We start from the raw sequence: 21,067 nt of genomic DNA, 5'->3' as shown, positions 1-21,067 counted from the left end.
AAAAAAAAAAAAAGGAATTAATACTTTTATTCAGCAAGGGTGTATTAAATTGATAAAAAGACTTATATTGATAGAAAAGATTTCTATTTTGAATAAATGCTGTTCTTTTTAACTTTTTATTCATCAATGAAAAATGTATCACTGTTTCCACAAAAATATTAAGCAGCACAACTGTTTCCAACACTGATAATAAATCATCATATTAGAATGATTTCTGAAGGATCATGTGACACTGAAGACTGGAGTAATGATGCTGAAAATTCAGCTTTACCATCACAGAAATAAATTATATTTAAAGTATGCTAAAATAGAAAACCATTATTGTAAATTGTAATAATATTTCACAATGTTACTGTTTTCTTTCTGTATTTTTGATCAAATAAATGCAGGCTTGATGAGCAGAAGGAGCTTCTTTCAAAAGCATCAAAAGTAGATTCCAAACTTTTGACTGGCAATGTATTAAAAATCCATCTGATAAAGATAAGCCAGTAATTATTTTCATATTATGGCTAATAACTGATAAAATGTAAGATATCAAAATCCATACTACTTAAAAAAAAAAACTGATTAAAAGCTAAACACTTTTAAATTCTACAACCGAATGTAGGCATCAAAACGGCATAAAAGAAGGATAAGTTTTCATTTTTAGATCTGCTAAAGAATGACAAAAAGTAATGTAACATATTTTTATGCATGAATGCACACAACTCTGCCTGCACTCGACAACAAATGATTGACTTAAAGGGATAAATCTTTTTACACCTCTATCCCTTTAAGTTATTGTTAGATGCAGACAGCAAAAGTAATCTAAATCTAAAAGGGAAGCAAGTTCACATGCAAATACACAATATTGACTGATAAATGAAAAAAAAAAAAAATCGTACAAAAAAACATATATCGCGCAGCTCTATTTCTATCTCTAATCTGTTCTGAAAATGATGAAGTGCCTTGACTGACAAGAAACTTCAGTTTCATAATTTTGTACAAATACCATTGACTTACCTGTCCAACCTAAAACTGAACTAGCTCATATTTGTGCTATTTGTTGCATGTAGCTTGACTGAACATGCCAGTTTTCTATTTCTTAGGGATGCACTGATATTTTGGCCTACAGTATGTACAGTATATAACCAATATTTGTTTTATATTTTAAAACCAATAACCAAAGTTTGCATTGCTATGTGCTTCAAATGACACCAAATGTCATAAACAGTGGAAAACTGCTTTCAAAATGTGGAGAAAACAATATTTCTTATCTTGCCATCACAAAGGATTTGTAGGCTATTTTTTAAACAATTGGAATAAAGAAATGACACATGTACAACTTTTAAAAATAGATAGGCCAGTTAGAAATAATGTGGAGTCCCATCAGTTGGCTAAAAATATATAGCAGGCTATTTTACTTGTTGAATTGATATGGAGTACATAAAAAACAAAAAAACATGCCTATTGGCTGATAACTGGTAACAATGATTTTGTGCATCCCTATTATTTCATAGCTATGTATGTGAATAATGAAATTTTAAATATTTATAAAGACAGTTATAGTAAAGTTATAAAGACCGTTTATTAAATCCTCATGTTCTGTGTGGGGTCTGAGACACCCCAAGCCATTACAAAAGTTCTTACTACTTACTAACCTACTAAGTATTGCCATTGAAGGAGGGGGAATTGTCAATAATATCTGTCGACTGGGTTTTGAATAGGGTCAGATGAACTTAAAGGTAATGAACTCAAAATAATTTGAAGGGAAATGAGAGATGAATTTACTACTATTATTTAATATCACACACACACTACCATTCCAGTTTTGGGTCTGTAAGAGTTTTAAATGTTTTTGAAAGAAGTCTTTAATTATCACTAATGCTGCATTTATTTGATCAAAAATACAGTAAAACAGTAATATTGTGAAATATTATTACAATTTAATATAACTATTTTCTATCTGAATACATTTTAATATTTGGAAATCATAATAATTTGCTAATTTGCTGCTCAAAAACATTGATTATTATTATATGAAAGTAACTGCTTATTAGTATTTTTTTCAAGATTCTTTGATGAATAAAGTAAATGTAAATGTCTTTAGTATTGATCAATTTAATGCATCCTTGCTTAATAAAAGAGTTACTTTCTTTAAAAAAACAAAACAAAAAAACATCCCAAACTTCTGAATGGTAGTGTATATTATTGGGGACTTTTGGACCCCAAATATAAAGTCAGTCTGAACAGAACATGTAGGTTAAGATGCTTGGTTATGCATTTAAAGTCCCCCTGTGGTAAAAATCAATTTTTAATGTTGTTCATATGTCTATCTGGTGTTTTTAAGACAAACCATGTGCAAATTCACAAGTCAACACTATTGCTGAGTATTTTCTCTTTAAAACTGCAGTGAACCAAAGACGGTCTCAACCGCGGTTTGAAATCTCTGGTGTTTATGATGTCACAAACTACCTTGTAACCAATCACGTCATCGTGCCGGCGGGCTTTAGCATATTATTAAATAACCCGCGCAAGGGAGTCTCAAAAGAAGGTTATCCCAGTATATTTTTCTGTTGATATGAAAAATCAGGTAGATTTAGCCATATGGTGGCTGTATGATATGATGTTATGATGAACTATATGCCTTTCTCCAGTTGTTCAAAGCGTTTCTAAGGATACTGATTGATAGAAGTCAGCTGTCTGACTCGTGAATGTGAATATGGGTTGTGTAACATTAGCAACACATTATTAGCAGTTTAATAAAGTAGTCAAGCAAAAGGCCAATCATATTAGTTAATGTTACGTGTCCGACATTGTAAAAAGCGATACCAATGTGCAGCGTTTACCTCAGTAAGTTGACCGAGTGCATCTCGTCTGAGCTCGTGAGAGTGAGTGGAGGCGGGGCTAATTATTATATTCATAGATCCGTGTATATTAAATGAGGCAAAAATGTGGAGTTACATTCAAGCTATTTTAAGGCATTTTAAGATTTTTTTTTTTTGTTTTTCACAGGAAAAAACATTTAAATATGTCATTTTGGTGATCAAAGATTAATTTTAAGGGATAAAATTATTGACTGCAGAGGGATTTTAATGGTTTTGAGTACCTCTTTATCAATAAGCTGAACCAAATATTGAATTGTGCCTTGATTTTTCATAATGACCAGAACATGTTTTTAGAAAGACTTAGGAATTTCCTAATGTAAATAATCTTATTTTTCTATATTAATGGTGGGCTTACTTTATGTTGTATAATATAGGATTGAGGAAATGTGCCTCTTTCACTCCTGATTGTCACATTCACTGTCACTGTACAGGCCTACCAGAAGCTATTATCTCTGTTTTGTGTGTGTTTTATTATTACTATATCACATAATGCTGCATAAGTCTATTTTCTGTGATGTTTTGTCAGTTACACATTTTTCTTGTATTGCCTGGCTATCACCTGTGCATTTAAATACCAATACACCATATGATACAAAAACTCTTGTTGATTTGTATTTGGTAACCAATAATATCATCAAACTAAGGCCTGGTTTCACAGACAAGGCTTAGATTAAGCCAGGATTAGGCCTTAGTTCAGTTAGTGCATTTATAGCTTTTATGAACATGTGTTGCTTAGAAAAAAAAAAAAAACAAACATTACTGGTATGCATCTTGAGACAAAACAATGGCTCTGACATATTTTAAGATATATGAGTGCAAGTTGCTTTCAGTTAAAGGGGACATTTCATGAAAAATGACTTTTTTCTTGTTTAAGTGCTATGATCGGGTCCCCGGTGCATGCTATCAACCCAGAAAACGTGAAAAAGGACAACGCAGTAACTTTGTTTTGGTTTGACTTGGCTTAAGCCTTGTCTGTAAATCCGGATGTATACGTTTTGGTGTGTACTTGTACTTTTTTTTAATCTTTTACTCTATTGTTAATATGCCAGTATTCTGGAAAGGAACGTAGTAAGAATTCTTAAGCCAATGCAACTTTACCTGGGGGAAGGTCACCTGACTAAGGCCCATTACGGGTTTAATGATCTGGATCTTGGTTCTCCACTGGCTCAGCGTCCTGTCAGTCACTCCTGCCCTCTCAGTCTGCCCTTCACCTCTATAGGGACACAGTCATAAAGCTCCACACTGTCACCGGTACTTTCCTCTGTTAACCACTGCTGGACCTCCAAGTTTCTTCCATGGCAGAGAACAAGCCATACCGCTATGGGCTCATTATCCTTGGGATGGCGTTTGTGGCGCTGGGTCTGTTCATGATTTCCGTAGAGGAACCACAGGTGTTCGCCACATTCTGCGCTGTGGGAGTGATAATGGTGGGCATGGGGACGGTCTGGTCCATGTGTCAGTGTTACCCCAGGGTAAGGAAAGTGGGCTGTTCCCACTATTCGGTAATAGATTAATTTTATGTTTTATGTTGAAGCATTTGACTTTGATTATAATGTGTATATAATTTGGCAGAGTGTGTTACATTAGAGTGTTTCCCCTGTCCAACAGGTGACTGTTATACTGGCAGAGAAGGAAGAGCTCTGTGGGGCTGAAAAACAAGACTCGAGTGCTGAAAGCTTGGACGAAAAAAGGTTAGAGTAAGATCTCTTTACAGGCAATACAAAAAAATATTTTAGATTAATTGCATGGGATATTAAGACTTTTCAGGGAATATATTGTGAAATAAGATTTGATACATATTTATAATAGATTATAATTATTACATTATAATAATTATACAAAAATAATTTAAAGTTTTACTACACTGGCAGATTATGTATTTATTTAAAAGTAAATTCAAATTTAAATTTGCTAAAGGAAATCTTAAACTTAATTAAAAAAACAAGTCTATTTTGTATGATACGTATCTATAAATGTGATTCCCAAATAAATTTATCTTCTGAAAAAGACCATATATACTGTAAATATGTATATACAAACCCGATTCCAAAAAAGTTGGGACACTGTACAAATTGTGAATAAAAAAGGAATGCAATAATTTACAAATCTCATAAACTTTTATTTTATTCACAATAGAATATAGATAACATATCAAATGTTGAAAGTGAGACATTTTGAAATGTCATGCCAAATATTGGCTCATTTTGGATTTCATGAGAGCTACACATTCCAAAAAAGTTGGGACAGGTAGCAATAAGAGGCCGGAAAAGTTCAATGTACATATAAGGAACAGCTGGAGGACCAATTTGCAACTTATTAGGTCAATTGGCAACATGATTGGGTATAAAAAAGAAAGAAGTCAAGAATCTCTCAGAAGTCAAGATGGGCAGAGGATCACCAATTCCCCCAATGCTGCGGCGAAAAATAGTGGAGCAATATCAGAAAGGAGTTTCTCAGAGAAAAATTGCAAAGAGTTTGAAGTTATCATCATCTACAGTGCATAATATCATCCAAAGATTCAGAGAATCTGGAACAATCTCTGTGCGTAAGGGTCAAGGCTGGAAAACCATACTGGACGCCCGTGATCTTCGGGCCCTTAGACGGCACTGCATCACATACAGGAATGCTACTGTAATGGAAATCACAACATGGGCTCAGGAATACTTCCAGAAAACATTGTTGGTGAACACAATCCACCGTGCCATTCGCCGTTGCCGGCTAAAACTCTATAGGTCAAAAAAGAAGCCATATCTAAACATGATCCAGAAGCACAGGCGTTTTCTCTGGGCCAAGGCTCATTTAAATTGGACTGTGGCAAAGTGGAAAACTGTTCTGTGGTCAGAGGAATCAAAATTTGAAGTTCTTTTTGGAAAACTGGGACGCCATGTCATCTGGACTAAAGAGGACAAGGACAACCCAAGTTGTTATTAGCGCTCAGCTCAGAAGCCTGCATCTCTGATGGTATGGGGTTGCATGAGTGCATGTGGCATGGGCAGCTTACACATCTGGAAAGGCACCATCAATGCTGAAAGGTATATCCAAGTTCTAGAACAACATATGCTCCCATCCAGACGTCGTCTCTTTCAGGGAAGACCTTGCATTTTCCAACATGACAATGCCAGACCACATACTGCATCAATTACAACATCATGGCTGCGTAGAAGAAGGATCCGGGTACTGAAATGGCCAGCCTGCAGTCCAGATCTTTCACCCATAGAAAACATTTGGTGCATCATAAAGAGGAAGATGCGACAAAGAAGACCTAAGACAGTTGAGCAACTAGAAGCCTGTATTAGACAAGAATGGGACAACATTCCTATTCCTAAACTTGAGCAACTTGTTTTATTTTATTCTGAATAAAATATTGAAATTTGAAACTTCCACATCATTGCATTCTGTTTTTATTCACAATTTGTAGAGTGTACAGTGTTAATATTGAACCACTGTTCTCACATGAACCGATTTAAATATGTTTTTAGTACATTAATGGGTCTTGAGAGAGGAAATGTCATTGCTCCCTATGCAGGCCTCACAGAGCCATCGGATTTCAACTAAAATATCTTAATTTGTGTTCCAAAGATTAACGAAGGTCTTACGGGTGTGGAACGGCATGAGGATGAGTAATAAATGACAGAATTTTCATTTTTGGGTGAACTAACCCTTTAAATCTTGCAATTCTGAGAAAAGAATTGTGCAGTGTGTAAATTTTAGCACCATCTAGCGTTAGGTTGCAAATTGCAATATAGAGAATCTACGGTGGCTGACACAGGACAAAGAGGTCGTCGTTTGAGACAGAAGACAGTAACCAATCAAGCAAACGCGCTGTCTAGAGCAGTTTGTCCGTTTAGGGCTACTGTAGAAACATGTCACGCAAAATGGCTACTTAATATAAGTGGACCTGCGGTTTATGTAGATAGAAATGGCACATTCTAAGGTAATAAAAACATAGTGGTTCATTATGTAAAGTCTTTATACACCACTGAAAACATCGTTATGAATATTATATTTCATTTCTGTCAATCCTCCTAAATATTACACACTGTACCTTTAATGTGTAAAACTTTTTTTTAAATTAGCCCGAAATACAATATGCACCTTTAAACTGCATAAAACTCACATCTATTTTCCTGTTACAGTCCACCGAAACCAATAAGAGCTCCCTTGGCTGGCTTCTGTGATGATGAAAAAGTAGAAATATCGGCAGATCCAAAACTCCACGCTGAGCACAAACACAGTGAGCGCGTCATCGTCCTCCACACATGTCGAAGTTCTCCCAGTGTGCTGGCGTGTTCTAGCACTCCAGTGATGGACAGAAGAACCACAGGAGCAGACCCGAACCGAGAGATGTACTATGGGAAAATGGAGGACTCGTGTTACTTCACATCTGAGCTGGAGAGTGAATAGCGCCTGTTGATTAATGTCCAAATCATCATCTACATCTGACATAAAGATTTGCCACTATGTTGTCATACTTTTAAAATGATTTTAAGTGTGTAATGTAGGCCATGCAATCACATCACATTTTACATTAGGCATGTTAATGTCATAAGGTCTGGCCAAGACTTTGTCACAAGCGTTCCACTCTCAGTGAAATTAGGCTGGAAAAAGTTTAAACATTAGGTGATGAAATACTTGTGACCTTGACTCATAACACCGACACCAGAGGACACTGAAAGAGGAACTTCCTGGAATGTGTTGTTTTTATATCTGTCTGTGGTGCTCTTTCATATACATGAGACAGCAGGATAAATAACCATATCTGGATTGATATCTGATTTTAGATTATTTAAATATAGTGTGGTAGTAAAATTCTTTAAATGTGTTAGGGATAATTGTTGAGCCAGTTATAGATATTTTTAGCTATACAGTTGCAGTAGCCTACTGAACTGTGAATCATTTCGGCCACAAAGTATGTGCAACGCGCATGTTTGTTTTCCTGTCACGGTGGGGACTTTCCATTTATTAGGTTCCATTTCTGCCAAAAAGGAGTCGACTGCTTTGTACTTGTACATCTGTCCTTGTCTACAGTCATTGCCTATGTGTTAAGATAAAGCGTTGTACTATACATTTGTCCATGTCTACAGTAATTTACTTGTTTAAATAAATTAGTAGGCCTATTGGTGTGAATGTCCTTTATGTCGCCTAGTTCTGTCATTTATAAAGGATTTCAGGAAATGATGTCATTCCGTTTGTGCTAAAAAAAAAAAAAAAACACAGACTTCGTTTGTCTACTGATATTGCTGTTTAGACATAGACTGTAAAAAAAGATGGACGATGCACCTTCAATCTCTTCTGTTATAGAAAAGTGAAGCCAATGTCCCGATATTGTGCTGACAGAGCCCGAGTCTGCGCAGTGATGTGGAGCTGCGGTATCAAGGCCCCGCCCACAGAATCGGTCAGTACAGTTTACTGCAGAACAACTCATTATGTCAGTGTGAAATAAACAGTTATGGAAATGTAGAATTTAAAGTTAAAAGCTCCAATCTCCTCCCAAAAATCCAGAAAAAAGTTTGTTGGTGCCTCAGTGACTACTTTGCTTAGAGAAGCTGTCAATCTCAGCTGTCAATCATGATGCCACACTCCCATTTTTATATCATCGAATAACTAAGACCAAACTTATTTAAAAAACGAACACGTGAACTTATGCGTGATAAAAACTACATAAAATAACAGAAACCATCTTTGAAAAAAAATAATCTAAGTGTAAAAGTGTCTCACGTCCCATTAGATTGCATGGGGAGGGCGGGGTTAATGACCTATACTGGGCTTGGGCTTGCTTGTTTGTTTTTTAAATGACAACAAAAAAGTTCTATTTTTGGCAAATTTTAAAGGGTTAGTTTACATTTACATTTACATTTATTCATTTGGCAGACGCTTTTATCCAAAGCGACTTACAAGTGAGGAATACAACAAGCGAGTCGCCATGACGAGGCAAATAGACAATAAGTGCTCATAATACAAGTTATAGGCAGTGCTCAGATTATTCTAAGATACAATAGAGAGGGATTAGAGGAAGTGAAAGGATAGGAAGGTTTTTTTTTTTTTTTTTTTTTTTTTTTTTTTTTTTAAGATGAGGTTAAGTGCTCACTAAAGCGAAAGAGATGGGTTTTCAGCTGTCTTTTGAATATTGCCAGGGATTCCGCATTCCGGATGAAGGCAGGAAGATCATTCCACCAGCAAGGGACAGTGAATGAGAATGGTCTGGAAAGAGATTTCGTGCCTCTCCAAAAATGAACCCAAAAATGAAAACTCAAAAATGAAAACTCTGTCATTAATTACTCACCCTCATGTCGTTCCACACCCGTAAGACCTTCGTTCATCTTCAGAACACAAATTAGGATATTTTTGATCAAATCGGATGGCTCAGTGAGACCTGCATCTCCAGCAAGATCATTAACACTTACATTGTCCAGAAAGCTACTAAAGACGTATTTAAAACAATTCATGTGACTACAGTGGTTCAACCTTAATGTTATAAAGCGACGAGAATACTTTTTGTGCACCAAAAAAACAAAATAACTTTATTCAACAATATCTAGTGATAGGTGATCTCAAAACTCTGCGTCATGAAGTTTCGAATTTCATGAATCTTGTTGTGTTTCGAATCAGTGGTTCGGAGCATTAAAGTCACGTGATTTTAATAAACGAGGCTTTGTTACATCATAAGTGTTTCAAAATTTCAATGGTTCACGTTACTTTGGCAGTTTGATTCACGCTCCGAACCACTGATTCGAAACAAAAGATTCATGAAATTCATGACGCAGAGTTTTGAGATCACCTATCACTAGATATTGTTGAATAAAGTCGTTATTTTGGTTTTTTTGGCACACAAAAAGTATTCTCGTCGCTTTATAATATTAAGGTTGAACCACTGTAGTCACATGAATTGTTTTAAACACGTCTTTAGTAGCTTTCTGGGCAATGTAAGTGTTAATTATCTTACTGGAGATGCAGGCATCACTGAGCCATCCGATTTTATCAAAAATATCTTAATTTGTGTTCCGAAGATGAACGAAGGTCTTACGGGTGTGGAACGACATGAGGGTGAGTAATTAATGACAGAATTTTCATTTTTGGGTGAACTAACCCTTTAAGGCCATTTCACACCAAAAGTGAAATGAATAAGAATCAGGCTGAAGGAAATGCAGATTCATGTCTGTACAGTAGAGGGCGCAGCTCAAACAAACCTTTCATCTGTGCTGCCATTCTGGATTAAAGAAGAATAGGAGACAGGAGAAGGAAGTTCAATACTCTTATTTCTAAATCTAATCAAAATCATTTTTAAAAAAATTTTTATTAGTATGGTTGAATTAGATCAATGACGGTCAGCAGCAAAGACATTGGTTAATAAAGTGAGATTAAATACAAAAAGTATATTTGTGTAATTTGATATATCTAATTATTACAGGTTTGCATACAATTTTTACTCATTTTGAGGAATACTAAATGTTTTTGTGCAAGTGAGATGAGTAAATGCATGTTCACATAATCTAGAATAACCATCATGTTTACGCACACAACACCTCTGACCTTTATTTCTCTTAACATGGGGACAGGAGAGCTGTCAGTCAATAAATGTGAAAAAGTCACTTGCATTACTATTTGAAAATGGAACTTAGATATTTTGTTGTAAATTGAAAAAGTGATGCGTTACTTTACTAGTTACTTGAAAAAGTTTTTTTATTATTTTTTATTATTATTATTGTTTTGTTAATAAAAAAAAAATTGTATTGTTAATAAAAAAAGTAATCTGATTACGTAACTCAAGTTACTTGTAATGCGTCAACCTCAACACTATTCATTAGTTACTGGTCTCAGTCAAAGTTCTGCAGTGTATTTCACAGATATCCAGGTAAACAAATCGAACATTTCAGATTTTTCCAAGTTTTCTCAGCACCTTTCTAAAACTCTACATGACAAAGCACGAAAATGAAACCTTAAGAACTACACTTTCATTAAAGCTTATAGAACAAATGCATATAAACGTTTCAGAAAACTCATTATTGAACAATTGTACATGTTCTGTTTATTTATCTGAAGAATTCGTAATGTTTCGAATGTCGTGGAACGTTTCTGGACATTCTCCAAAAATGGCCACAGGCCTATGCAAACTTGACATACATTTCTTAAGCGTTCAGCCTCTGTTAAAGCAATTAGATTATTAATCACGCATACTGCCCAGGCCTTTGGCTTGTGATATCGTTTACAAACATATGACATTCCTGAATACGGGATTGTGTCATCATCGTCGCTATAGTTCTCTTGTAGCCTACTTTAGACAGCCTGTTATTCTTGCATTTTATTTTCATACTAGTTTCATAATAATTCTTGAGTACTACAACAAACAGGCAACAACTAGGGGAAACGTATGTAGCCTAGGCTATTATATTGGATGTCAGCGGTGTTTTAGGTTCATCTCCTGTTTCTTCCGTTTTCTCACAAACTGTTTTTTCCTTCACTGTTGGTCCTGGTCCTAAACTGGTCCTGAGCTGGTCCAGGACCAGCATGGACCAGCATAAACCAGCTCAAACCAGCATACCAGCTTCAAAACCTACCTTAATCAGTTTTTTCAACAGGGTCAACACTGTCATAAAACACTGATATACATATATGTACGCTAGATACTATATACAGGTGCTGGTCATATCGTGAAAAAGTTCATTTTTTTATTGTAAATTATTTTAAAAAATGAAACTTTCATTTATACTAGATTCCCTACATGTAAAGTAAAACATTTCAAAAGTTTTTTTTTTTTTTTTTTTTTTTTTTTTTTTTTAAATTTGTTGATTAGAGCATACAGCTAATGAAAGTCCAAAATCCAGTATCTCAAAATATTAGAATATTTACATTTGAGTTTTATTAAATGACCATCCCTACAGTATAAATTCCGGGTATCTCTTGTTCTTTTAAACCACACTAATGGGGAAGACTGCTGACATGGCAATGGTCCAGGAGACAATCATTGACAGCCTCCACAAAGAGAATAAATCACAGAAGGTCATTACTGAATGGGGTGGCTGTTTACAGAGTGATGTATCAAAGCATATTAAATGCAAAATTGACTAGAAGGAAGAAATTGGGTAGGAAAAGGTGCACAAGCAACAGGGATGACCGCAAGCTTGAGAATACTGTCAAGTAAAGCCGATTCAAACACTTGGGAGAGCTTCACAATGAGTAGAATGAAGCCGGAGTCAGCGCATCAAGAGTCACCACACTCAGACATCTTCAGGAAAAGGACTACCAAGCCACTTCTGAAACAGAAACAACGTCAGAAGCATCTTACCTGGGCTAAGGAGAAAAAGAACTGGACAGTGAACAGTGGTCGAAAGTCCTCTTTTCAGATAAAAGTAAATTTTGCATTTCATGTTGAAATCATGGTCCCAGAGTCTGAAGGAAGACTGGAGAGGCACAGAATCCAAGCTGCTTGAAGTCTAGTGTGAAGTTTCTGAAGTTAGTAATGATTTGGGGGGCCGTGACGTCTGCTGGTGTTGGTCCATTGTGTTTTATCAAGTGCAAAGTCAATGCAGCCATCTTCCAGGAGATTTTGGAGCACTTTATGCTTCCATCTGCTGACAAGCTTTATGGAGATGCTGATTTCCTTTTCCAGCAGGACTTTAGCACCTGCCCACAGTGCAAAAACCACTTCCAAGTGGTTTGCTGACCCATTATATTACTGTGCTTTATTGGCCAGCCAACATGCCTGACCCCTGAATCTATGGGATATTTTCAAGAGAAAGATGAGAAACAGTCGATCCAACAATATATAGATGATCTGAAGGCTCAATAGTGCCTCAGCAGTGCCACAGGCTGATCACTTCCATGCCACACTTCACTGATGCTGTCATTTGTGGTAGAGCAAGTCATTTGCTGTATTATGTGCTGCCGACCAAGTATTGAGTGCACAAATGAACATACTTTAAAGAACTTGAACTTTTCTGTTTTGAAAATCCATTTTTTGATTGATCTTAGGAAATATTCTAATATTTTGAGATACTGGATTTTGGACTTTCATGAGCTGTACGCTCTAATCATCAAAAAAAAAATAAAAAAAATAAAAAACTTTTGAAATGTTTTACTTTACATGTAGGGAATCTAGAATATATGACAGTTTAATTTTTACAAATAATTTACAATAAAAAAAATGAACTTTTTTCACGATATTCTAATTATATGACCAGCACCTGTATATAATAGTATATATATATATATATATATATATATATATATATATATATATATATATATATATATATATATATATATATATATATATATATATATATATATATATATATACAGGTCCTTCTCAAAAAATTAGCATATTGTGATAAAGTTCATTATTTTCCATAATGTAATGATAAAAATTAAACTTTCATATATTTTAGATTCATTGCACACCAACTGAAATATTTCAGGTCTTTTATTGTTTTAATACTGATGATTTTGGCATACAGCTCATGAAAACCCAAAATTCCTATCTCAAAAAATTAGCATATCATGAAAAGGTTCTCTAAACGAGCTATTAACCTAATCATCTGAATCAACTAATTAACTCTAAACACCTGCAAAAGATTCCTGAGGCTTTTAAAAACTCCCAGCCTGGTTCATTACTCAAAACCGCAATCATGGGTAAGACTGCCGACCAGAAGGCCATCACTGACACCCTCAAGCGAGAGGGTAAGACACAGAAAGAAATTTCTGAACGAATAGGCTGTTCCCAGAGTGCTGTATCAAGGCACCTCAGTGGGAAGTCTGTGGGAAGGAAAAAGTGTGGCAAAAAACGCTGCACAACGAGAAGAGGTGATCGGACCCTGAGGAAGATTGTGGAGAAGGACCGATTTCAGACCTTGGGGGACCTGCGGAAGCAGTGGACTGAGTCTGGAGTAGAAACATCCAGAGCCACCGTGCACAGGCGTGTGCGGGAAATGGGCTACAGGTGCCGCATTCCCCAGGTCAAGCCACTTTTGAACCAGAAACAGCGGCAGAAGCGCCTGACCTGGGCTACAGAGAAGCAGCACTGGACTGTTGCTCAGTTTTGATGTCATTCGGAAATCATGCCAGAGTCTGGAGGAAGACTGGGGAGAAGGAAATGCAAAATGCCTGAAGTCCTGTGTCAAGTACCACAGTCAGTGATGGTCTGGGTGTAGGCCATAAGGTGAACAAGGAAAAAGTGGCTAGAAAGTGATTTTCGTTCCCACGCCTGGGCACTACATTTTAAATGCATTTTTGCATAGACAACACCCTTTTGGACTTTATGTTAAAAGTTCTCCGCAAAATATCCTGCAGTTTTTTGTCACGATCCATAAATGTGTATAATTGTGAATTTTAAAAAAAATAAAATCTTATGCTGCTGGTTTTGCTTATAACTTTATTTATTTTCATTTTAGCAACACAAAATCTCTCTCAAACTGACCTTTACACATGTACCAAAACATTTGAGAAAGGTTTTGGTGCATTAAATACTCAAGTGTGAATGTAGACCATAAAATTTGGCAAATTTGTAGAAAATATGCTTCAACTTCATGGATTGGCACCAAGTAAAATTAAACATACACATTGTAATTTTAGCAAAACTGTGATGTATTATACATCAAAATTTTCAGTAGGCACTGTGTAATCACAGAAACATAAAGAAGCAGCACACTTTGGCCCAAGTTGGCTGAAATGACTCAAAATGTGACCACACCCCCCTTAATTATGAATAATGCCAAAAATGAACAATTCCACAATAGATTCATTACAACTGAAAATCAGCTTAAGATAATGCACAGCACATCTTTACTCATCAGTATCATCCCTATCACTATCAGAGCCATCCCATGTAGCTCTTTCCTCTGTTTCCTTTGAAACATTTACACAATTCTGGCACCGACAAAAATCAGTACAAGACAGTCTTGCAGACATACAGGAACATCTTCCAGTCTCACATTTGCCTTGCTTGCAACTGCAGTGGACTACCTGCAAAACACTTTCAGGTGCAGGATTTCTAGTCATCCAGGTTACTGTTAACTCCCCATTCTCAAGGTGCCATCCATTGCCGACGGGTGAAGGGGCAGACATCATAGCTTTCAGAGAATGTCTCATTATGGCTGCTTGGTAGTTTGCCCTTTTGCAGTGCTGGTGTAGTGCATCACATGTCGGAGGCATGGATAGTTCTGGCAAAGCTGATGATGCCATGCAGAATGCTTTGTATCTTGCATCGTTCACATTTTCGGCAGATGACTGGCCATAGAGGTGGCACACATATTTGCAAAGTATGTCAAAGGTAGACTGGTCCAGGTTAAAACTTTTACCCAGATTTGTAAATGCATTCAGGTATTCCTCTTTCTCACAAGCAACAGAAAATGCCTTTCTTTTGCCTTTGCCATAAAAGGCACTTGTAGAGTCACAACCTGAGAAGGTATGGATCCCAATAAGTGACAAACACACACTGGTGCCAAGAGCTGATGACAACTTAGCTAAATCAATGATCCTTGTTTTGTTGCCAACCCCTGTGAAAAAATACAACTTACATGGTAAATCTGGCTGCAGACTTAAAGCAATCACTGCCACATCAGTATCAGGGCTCTTGATGACTACAGTTTGATGTTCATTTGCAGCATGTTGTGCATGTAAAAACAACCTGGTGTCACATTCCTCATGATCGCATGTCAGTTCTTCAACAGCACTGAGAGTCTTTATTTCCTGCATTACGTTCACGCAGTGACACAGGTCTCCATGTGCTATGTACAAGCTTAAGTCCTTGCCCACAGTGGTAAGATCAGCATCTCGCCACACAACATAGAGGAATTCTGCCAGTGCCTCTTTGTTTGTTCCATCTGATAGAAACTTTTTCCATTGTGTTGGTGTCTTCTGATCCCGTCCATAAATTTTCACCAGTTGTGTACCACCACCAGCTCTACGTGAACGTTCTAGATTTTTAATACTCATTTCCGGATACTGGTCAATCACAAAGTCTATCCGTGTACAGTTGTACTTCAGAGCAAGCTTGACTATGTACTGCAGTATGGTCTCGGCGAGCTCTCCAAAGGTACTTGGTATGGACCGAATGGCTTGAATGACCGCCATTCCATCGAAGAGAATAGCTCCATCTGCCGGAACTTTGTCAACTAAACATTCTTCACCTTTGGTTTCCAATAAATCCATTAAAGCTGATTTGTTTGTTTTAGCAAGTGAACCATCAGCACTGGCTAAAGGATATGACACAGTTCCCAAGGAGTAGGACAGAATTTCCCGCAGCTCTATCTTTCTACTTTGACCTATGATGAGTAGTCTGGAGAATAGCTTCTTGTCGGCACGCAGAATCACTTCCTTGCCTGCTGCCGATTTCTTCTTTGTCTTTGCTTGGTCACTGAAGGTCTTTAGTTTTTGTGTTTTGATGGGAGCAAATATATCAACTGATGGTGATAACAGTCTTTGGTCCATAAACTCTCTGACAGCATTTTCCCCCTTTTCCGGAGCTGTGAGCAAATCCCTCATGATTTCTTCAGCTGCGACTGTCCCAGAGCTAAGACACACAATGCCATCTTGGTGTGTGTCAAAAGGATTCAGCATACAACCTAGGGTGGAAATTATTCTGGTCACAGCCTTTTCATCAGCATGAATTCGTGTGCTGTCAAGGTCTTTACGTTTCCTTATATCGGGAGTTTTACCAGCCATTGCCTCACATTGTCTTGCTATGGCAGCCCTTTCATGTTGAGACAATATCCACCGATATACTGCAGCTCGATTCTGTGTTATCCCTGTCCAACCACCCTTTGTCTTGGAATCCCTGTTGCATGTTTGCTCAATGGCCTGGTCACAAGCAATCGAGGAAAATCCATGGACACTTTGACGTTGGACAGTCCACTGGCCTTTAACACTGAGCTCACTGTGGCAAGAAGGATGGGTGAGGGGCAAATTGACCATTTCCAGCCAATATGAAGGTATATACCTAGCATAATTTACACGATCATAAGCAAAAAACCATGGCATCATCAAGCGCACTGTTGACAGGTGAAGCTGCCAGTCCGATTCTCGTGTTGCTCTCACAAACAGAAGGAGTATCTGTACCATGTCGATGTATGAACTCCAGAAGGCAAACGTTGGGTTTTCTGCACTTATTCTTTTTACAAAGTCTACATATTTTGAACAAATTTCGTCAAATTTTTCATTTGCACACAAAACATCCATGGTTTTGTCCAGGAATGCACATTTGATCTCATTCATGACATCCATACACTCATTTCTCTCCTCTGGTGGCAAAGAGTCTAAGAAGGTGAGAAATCTGATGCGTTGCAGACTCTCATACAGAAGTTTGTGTGCCCTCATGCTGCGGTTGTAGTGATGACCACTGATCACTCCACTGATGGATCCTGGGGCAACAACTTCAGACTCAATGAGTATGTCTTGCAGTCCTGCATCTCCAAACCTTTTTCCTAGAATGCTCAGGTAGGACATGCATGTGTGAAATTCACCTAGTCTAATCACTATACGCTTAGTAAAGTCGTTGTCTTTCCAGCGGATTTGCTGAGCTTTGGCATATATAGCTTGGTCAAAAACTAACACTATATGGTCCAATTCTAGCTGATCAGCAATTTGGACACTTCGCTTCAGGATTGTGTTTACTGTTGACATCTCTGTTGGTGAAGCCTCAATGACTGGAAGATAATACAGTGCTGACTTTTGCAGAGTGCCATCACCTTGAAGCAATGTATGGAAACCTGTCCAGTTTGGGATTGTACATCTTTCAGCATCTATGAACTTTAAAAAAACATATGCCAGTTCAGTTTGTGCAGCAGACATGGTGTTTAATTTGTATGTGTCTACCTGTAATGGAACACTTTCATGATGAAACAAGTTCTGTGGTCCTTGTCTTTTAGACTGATGGTACTGTTCGATAGGGATGCAAGGGGGTGCTTTGAATGAGGTAACTCCCTTCTGTAGTGGTTGTCTGTTTGTTGTTGACACATGTTGAACTACAGAACTTTGCAGCATAATCCCATTTGTGTGGTGAGTAGTTCCACGACCTGATAATGTCTCCTCCCCAAAGTCAATATTGTCCCACACAAGTATTGTAGGAACCTTCTTTGAGAACCCCTTTGGTATTCTGTCTCTGCCCTCTACTAGTTGAAGTTGGGCAAGGCTACTGTCTAGACTGACAACTGTGTCCCATGATGCACAATGTCCTAGTCTATTTAGAAGTGACACAATTTGTGATGAACCTGTTAAATGGCGAATGGTTAGACCAAGACACAATGATTTGGGTGTCTGCCTCCGGCCCTTAGATGCGAGATACACAATGTCTTGACAAATAGATATCACTTTTAGGTTCAAATCATCTGTAATATCAACATAATGGGCCAGTGTTGGTTCCTCAGTTGCACCAATAATCCAGGAAATCAAATTGTACAGTTCAAGTGGCACAACAGATTTTGCTTCACTCACATTTAAATCATCTGACGTGGGTGGCCATGGACATGTCATACCAGGAGCGTCACATAGAAGATTCTTTAATATCAATGCTGCACTATAAAGTGTCCTTGTGCTCTCTGTAGTATTGACAGAGGCCACTGAAGTTTGTCTTTGCGGATCAGCTGTTGTACTTGGCGTGTTTTCACAGTCACTTTGGCTAGTTGCCTCAGTTGACTCTGTTGTTTCTGTACCTGATGGATGAGGGAGCCTGTCGATCAGCTTATCTGCAGACAGTGTCTCAACAAATACCAGCTCACTGATGTTGCGCTTGTTGGGCGAGTGAAATACCAGCTGGGGGAAATCACGGATCAACCTCCTCTTCAATTTATCCTGCCTGAAACAAAGATACAGTGAAAGATGATCACAATGGTATAAAGATATATAAAAATGTTGCATAAACATTATTTCCAAAGCTACGTATTTAAAAGAAACTTGTGGTATTTAAATTACCTGTAGTTTGAAGCATCAAGATCTTCATGTTTTTTCACAAGATTTAAAAAGATCCTTCTTAGCTGCATCAGTGTCAGCACCTCTTGGTTTACAATTATTCTATGGCGAATGATCCTCTCACAGAAGATCCTGTAGCTAGCATCGAAGGTTGGCTCATTTCTGAAAATACAACAGAAAAAACAGAAAAGACATATTATTTTGTGCCATAACTATTTCACAATGGCTTCTATTTTAAATATCAAATATAATAATTGGTAATAAAACATTACTTGTTCATTCACCCCTCACAAACCACTACACATTTCATCATATTGAATTACTGTGCCAAGAGTTTTGCAGTCAAAACTGTGTTTAGAGACAAATATACAGACTATGTAGACAATGTTTTACCTTGGAAATGTACTACAATTTTTAATTATCATTTGATAATGTAATATAATAACTCACTGTTCTTCTGAGGTCCCAGTAACTGTTGCAGTAGACTTTGTCAAGAACCTGGTGTACTGTCTGTAACAGGTCTTGTGGTATCGCACCTCCAGAGACACACAGTCTTTGTCTTGAATATGCACAAGAATGCTAGTGTCTTCCTTCATCTCAGCAGCTTTCAGCAACTGGCCTGTAAATAAATAGTATATAATATTATATATTATGAAACAATATTGTAAATAAAAACCATAATATAAAAACTGTTAACCATTAAACAATATTGAGTGTTCTGGCTGTAGCTGTATGCAAAACAATGAAAATCTGTAAACATTAAATAAATCATGTAATTGTAATTTAAATTTAGCCATGGTATCCAGCACATAGCATAAAACTTAAAAGTTAAAACGTGTGTGTGTGTGTGTGTGTGTGTGTGTGTGTGTGTGTGTGTGTGTGTGTGTGTGTGTGTGTGTGTGTTTACTCACCTGCAGACAACGTTTCTGCCTGTGAAAGATGGTCCTTCTGGCGTTTGCCTGCCACAGTAATGTACTTGTCTGTTTTCTTACAAATTATGCACAAGGCAGGAAGCACAGGACCTGCACAAGCTACTGGCAGGCCCGTCCTGGACCTAAGTTTCTTTTTAGGACATTCAGTTGTTGAGGTACTACTACTCGATGACACAGACTGGTCTTTGTGAGCATCTTGAACTTCAGGATGCCGTATGACACGTTTCTCTGCCGCATCCAGGCGCTTTTTGTCAATGAAACGCCTGTAGCAAGTGGAGTGAAACCCAGCGTCTTCGGGAACATTTTCAAACTCCACTTCTAGACAATGTTTGTATGTTTCTGCTATTCTCTGATTCTCACCGTGCAAACCAAGCCACCGTTTGACGCTATTTCTGTATGTATCCCATCGTGTGCGTGTAAAATCCTTTGTTTCTTCTTTCTTTATGGGCGCGAGATGCATATAGCATTGTTTATAATCCTTTTTACGGAGTTTAGAAGACGGTCTCGGCGTAATTTCCTCTTCTTCGCTACTCGATATTGACAACAAGGGCGCAGACATCTTGGAATCATGTTTAAACGCCGTTCCAAAAAGTGGCCACTGTATTGGTCGTGCTTCCCGCACGTGACGCGAAGCCTAATCACTCATGATGAAAATACAATTACGCGAGGAAGGAACTATTGCCGACTTTAAACACTAATAAAACATAAACTGCAGGATTATACATGGAGAACTTTTATTTTATCGCTCAAAACCAATAGATCTTTTTATTGGAATGAAAATAATTTAGTGCCCCATATATGGGAACGAGATGAAACGAAAAACGGCTTCACCTTACGGCCTAATATTGACAACAAGGGCGCAGACATCTTGGAATCATGTTTAAACGCCGTTCCAAAAAGTGGCCACTGTATTGGTCGTGCTTCCCGCACGTGACGCGAAGCCTAATCACTCATGATGAAAATACAATTACGCGAGGAAGGAACTATTGCCGACTTTAAACACTAATAAAACATAAACTGCAGGATTATACATGGAGAACTTTTATTTTATCGCTCAAAACCAATAGATCTTTTTATTGGAATGAAAATAATTTAGTGCCCCATATATGGGAACGAGATGAAACGAAAAACGGCTTCACCTTACGGCCTAAAGTTTATAGCAGCATGAACCGACACGTGCAACTATTTGACTCTCACGGACGCGCGCAGGTGACATGTGAGCGTGCTTATGTTCTGTGTAAAAACTCACTACATTTCAATTTATTGTTTAAGGCTGCTCACTTTATTTGTTAGACTATTAGTAGCCTCATTGACGCTTTCATTTTACAGGTTTGACTTCAGCAAATGTTGCAAGCCTGTGCAGGAACA

The 21,067-nt window shown here is 37.4% G+C and overlaps 2 protein-coding genes across 2 annotated transcripts; one reads left to right on the top strand and one right to left on the bottom strand.

Annotated features, from left to right (window-relative positions):
- The first annotated feature begins 4,162 nt into the window (after positions 1-4,162).
- Positions 4,163-7,984, top strand: bsnd (barttin CLCNK type accessory subunit beta). Its single transcript, XM_048208619.1, has 3 exons — positions 4,163-4,339; positions 4,476-4,558; positions 7,004-7,984. Exons 1-3 carry the CDS (start codon positions 4,163-4,165, stop codon positions 7,269-7,271), a joined length of 528 nt encoding a protein of 175 aa, XP_048064576.1. The 3' UTR covers positions 7,272-7,984.
- Positions 7,985-14,218: 6,234 nt separating this feature from the next.
- LOC125279108 lies at positions 14,219-20,860 on the bottom strand. Its single transcript, XM_048208615.1, has 4 exons — positions 19,679-20,860; positions 19,218-19,386; positions 18,771-18,929; positions 14,219-18,654 (listed from the first exon to the last, which is right to left on the bottom strand). Exons 1-4 carry the CDS (start codon positions 20,256-20,258, stop codon positions 14,646-14,648), a joined length of 4,917 nt encoding a protein of 1,638 aa, XP_048064572.1. The 5' UTR covers positions 20,259-20,860; the 3' UTR covers positions 14,219-14,645.
- Between the last annotated feature and the right edge of the window lie 207 nt (positions 20,861-21,067).

This window comes from Megalobrama amblycephala, linkage group LG11, assembly GCF_018812025.1.
Source record: "Megalobrama amblycephala isolate DHTTF-2021 linkage group LG11, ASM1881202v1, whole genome shotgun sequence".
NCBI classification, from domain to species: domain Eukaryota; kingdom Metazoa; phylum Chordata; class Actinopteri; order Cypriniformes; family Xenocyprididae; genus Megalobrama; species Megalobrama amblycephala.
This window is presented reverse-complemented; position numbering and strand designations above follow the sequence as displayed.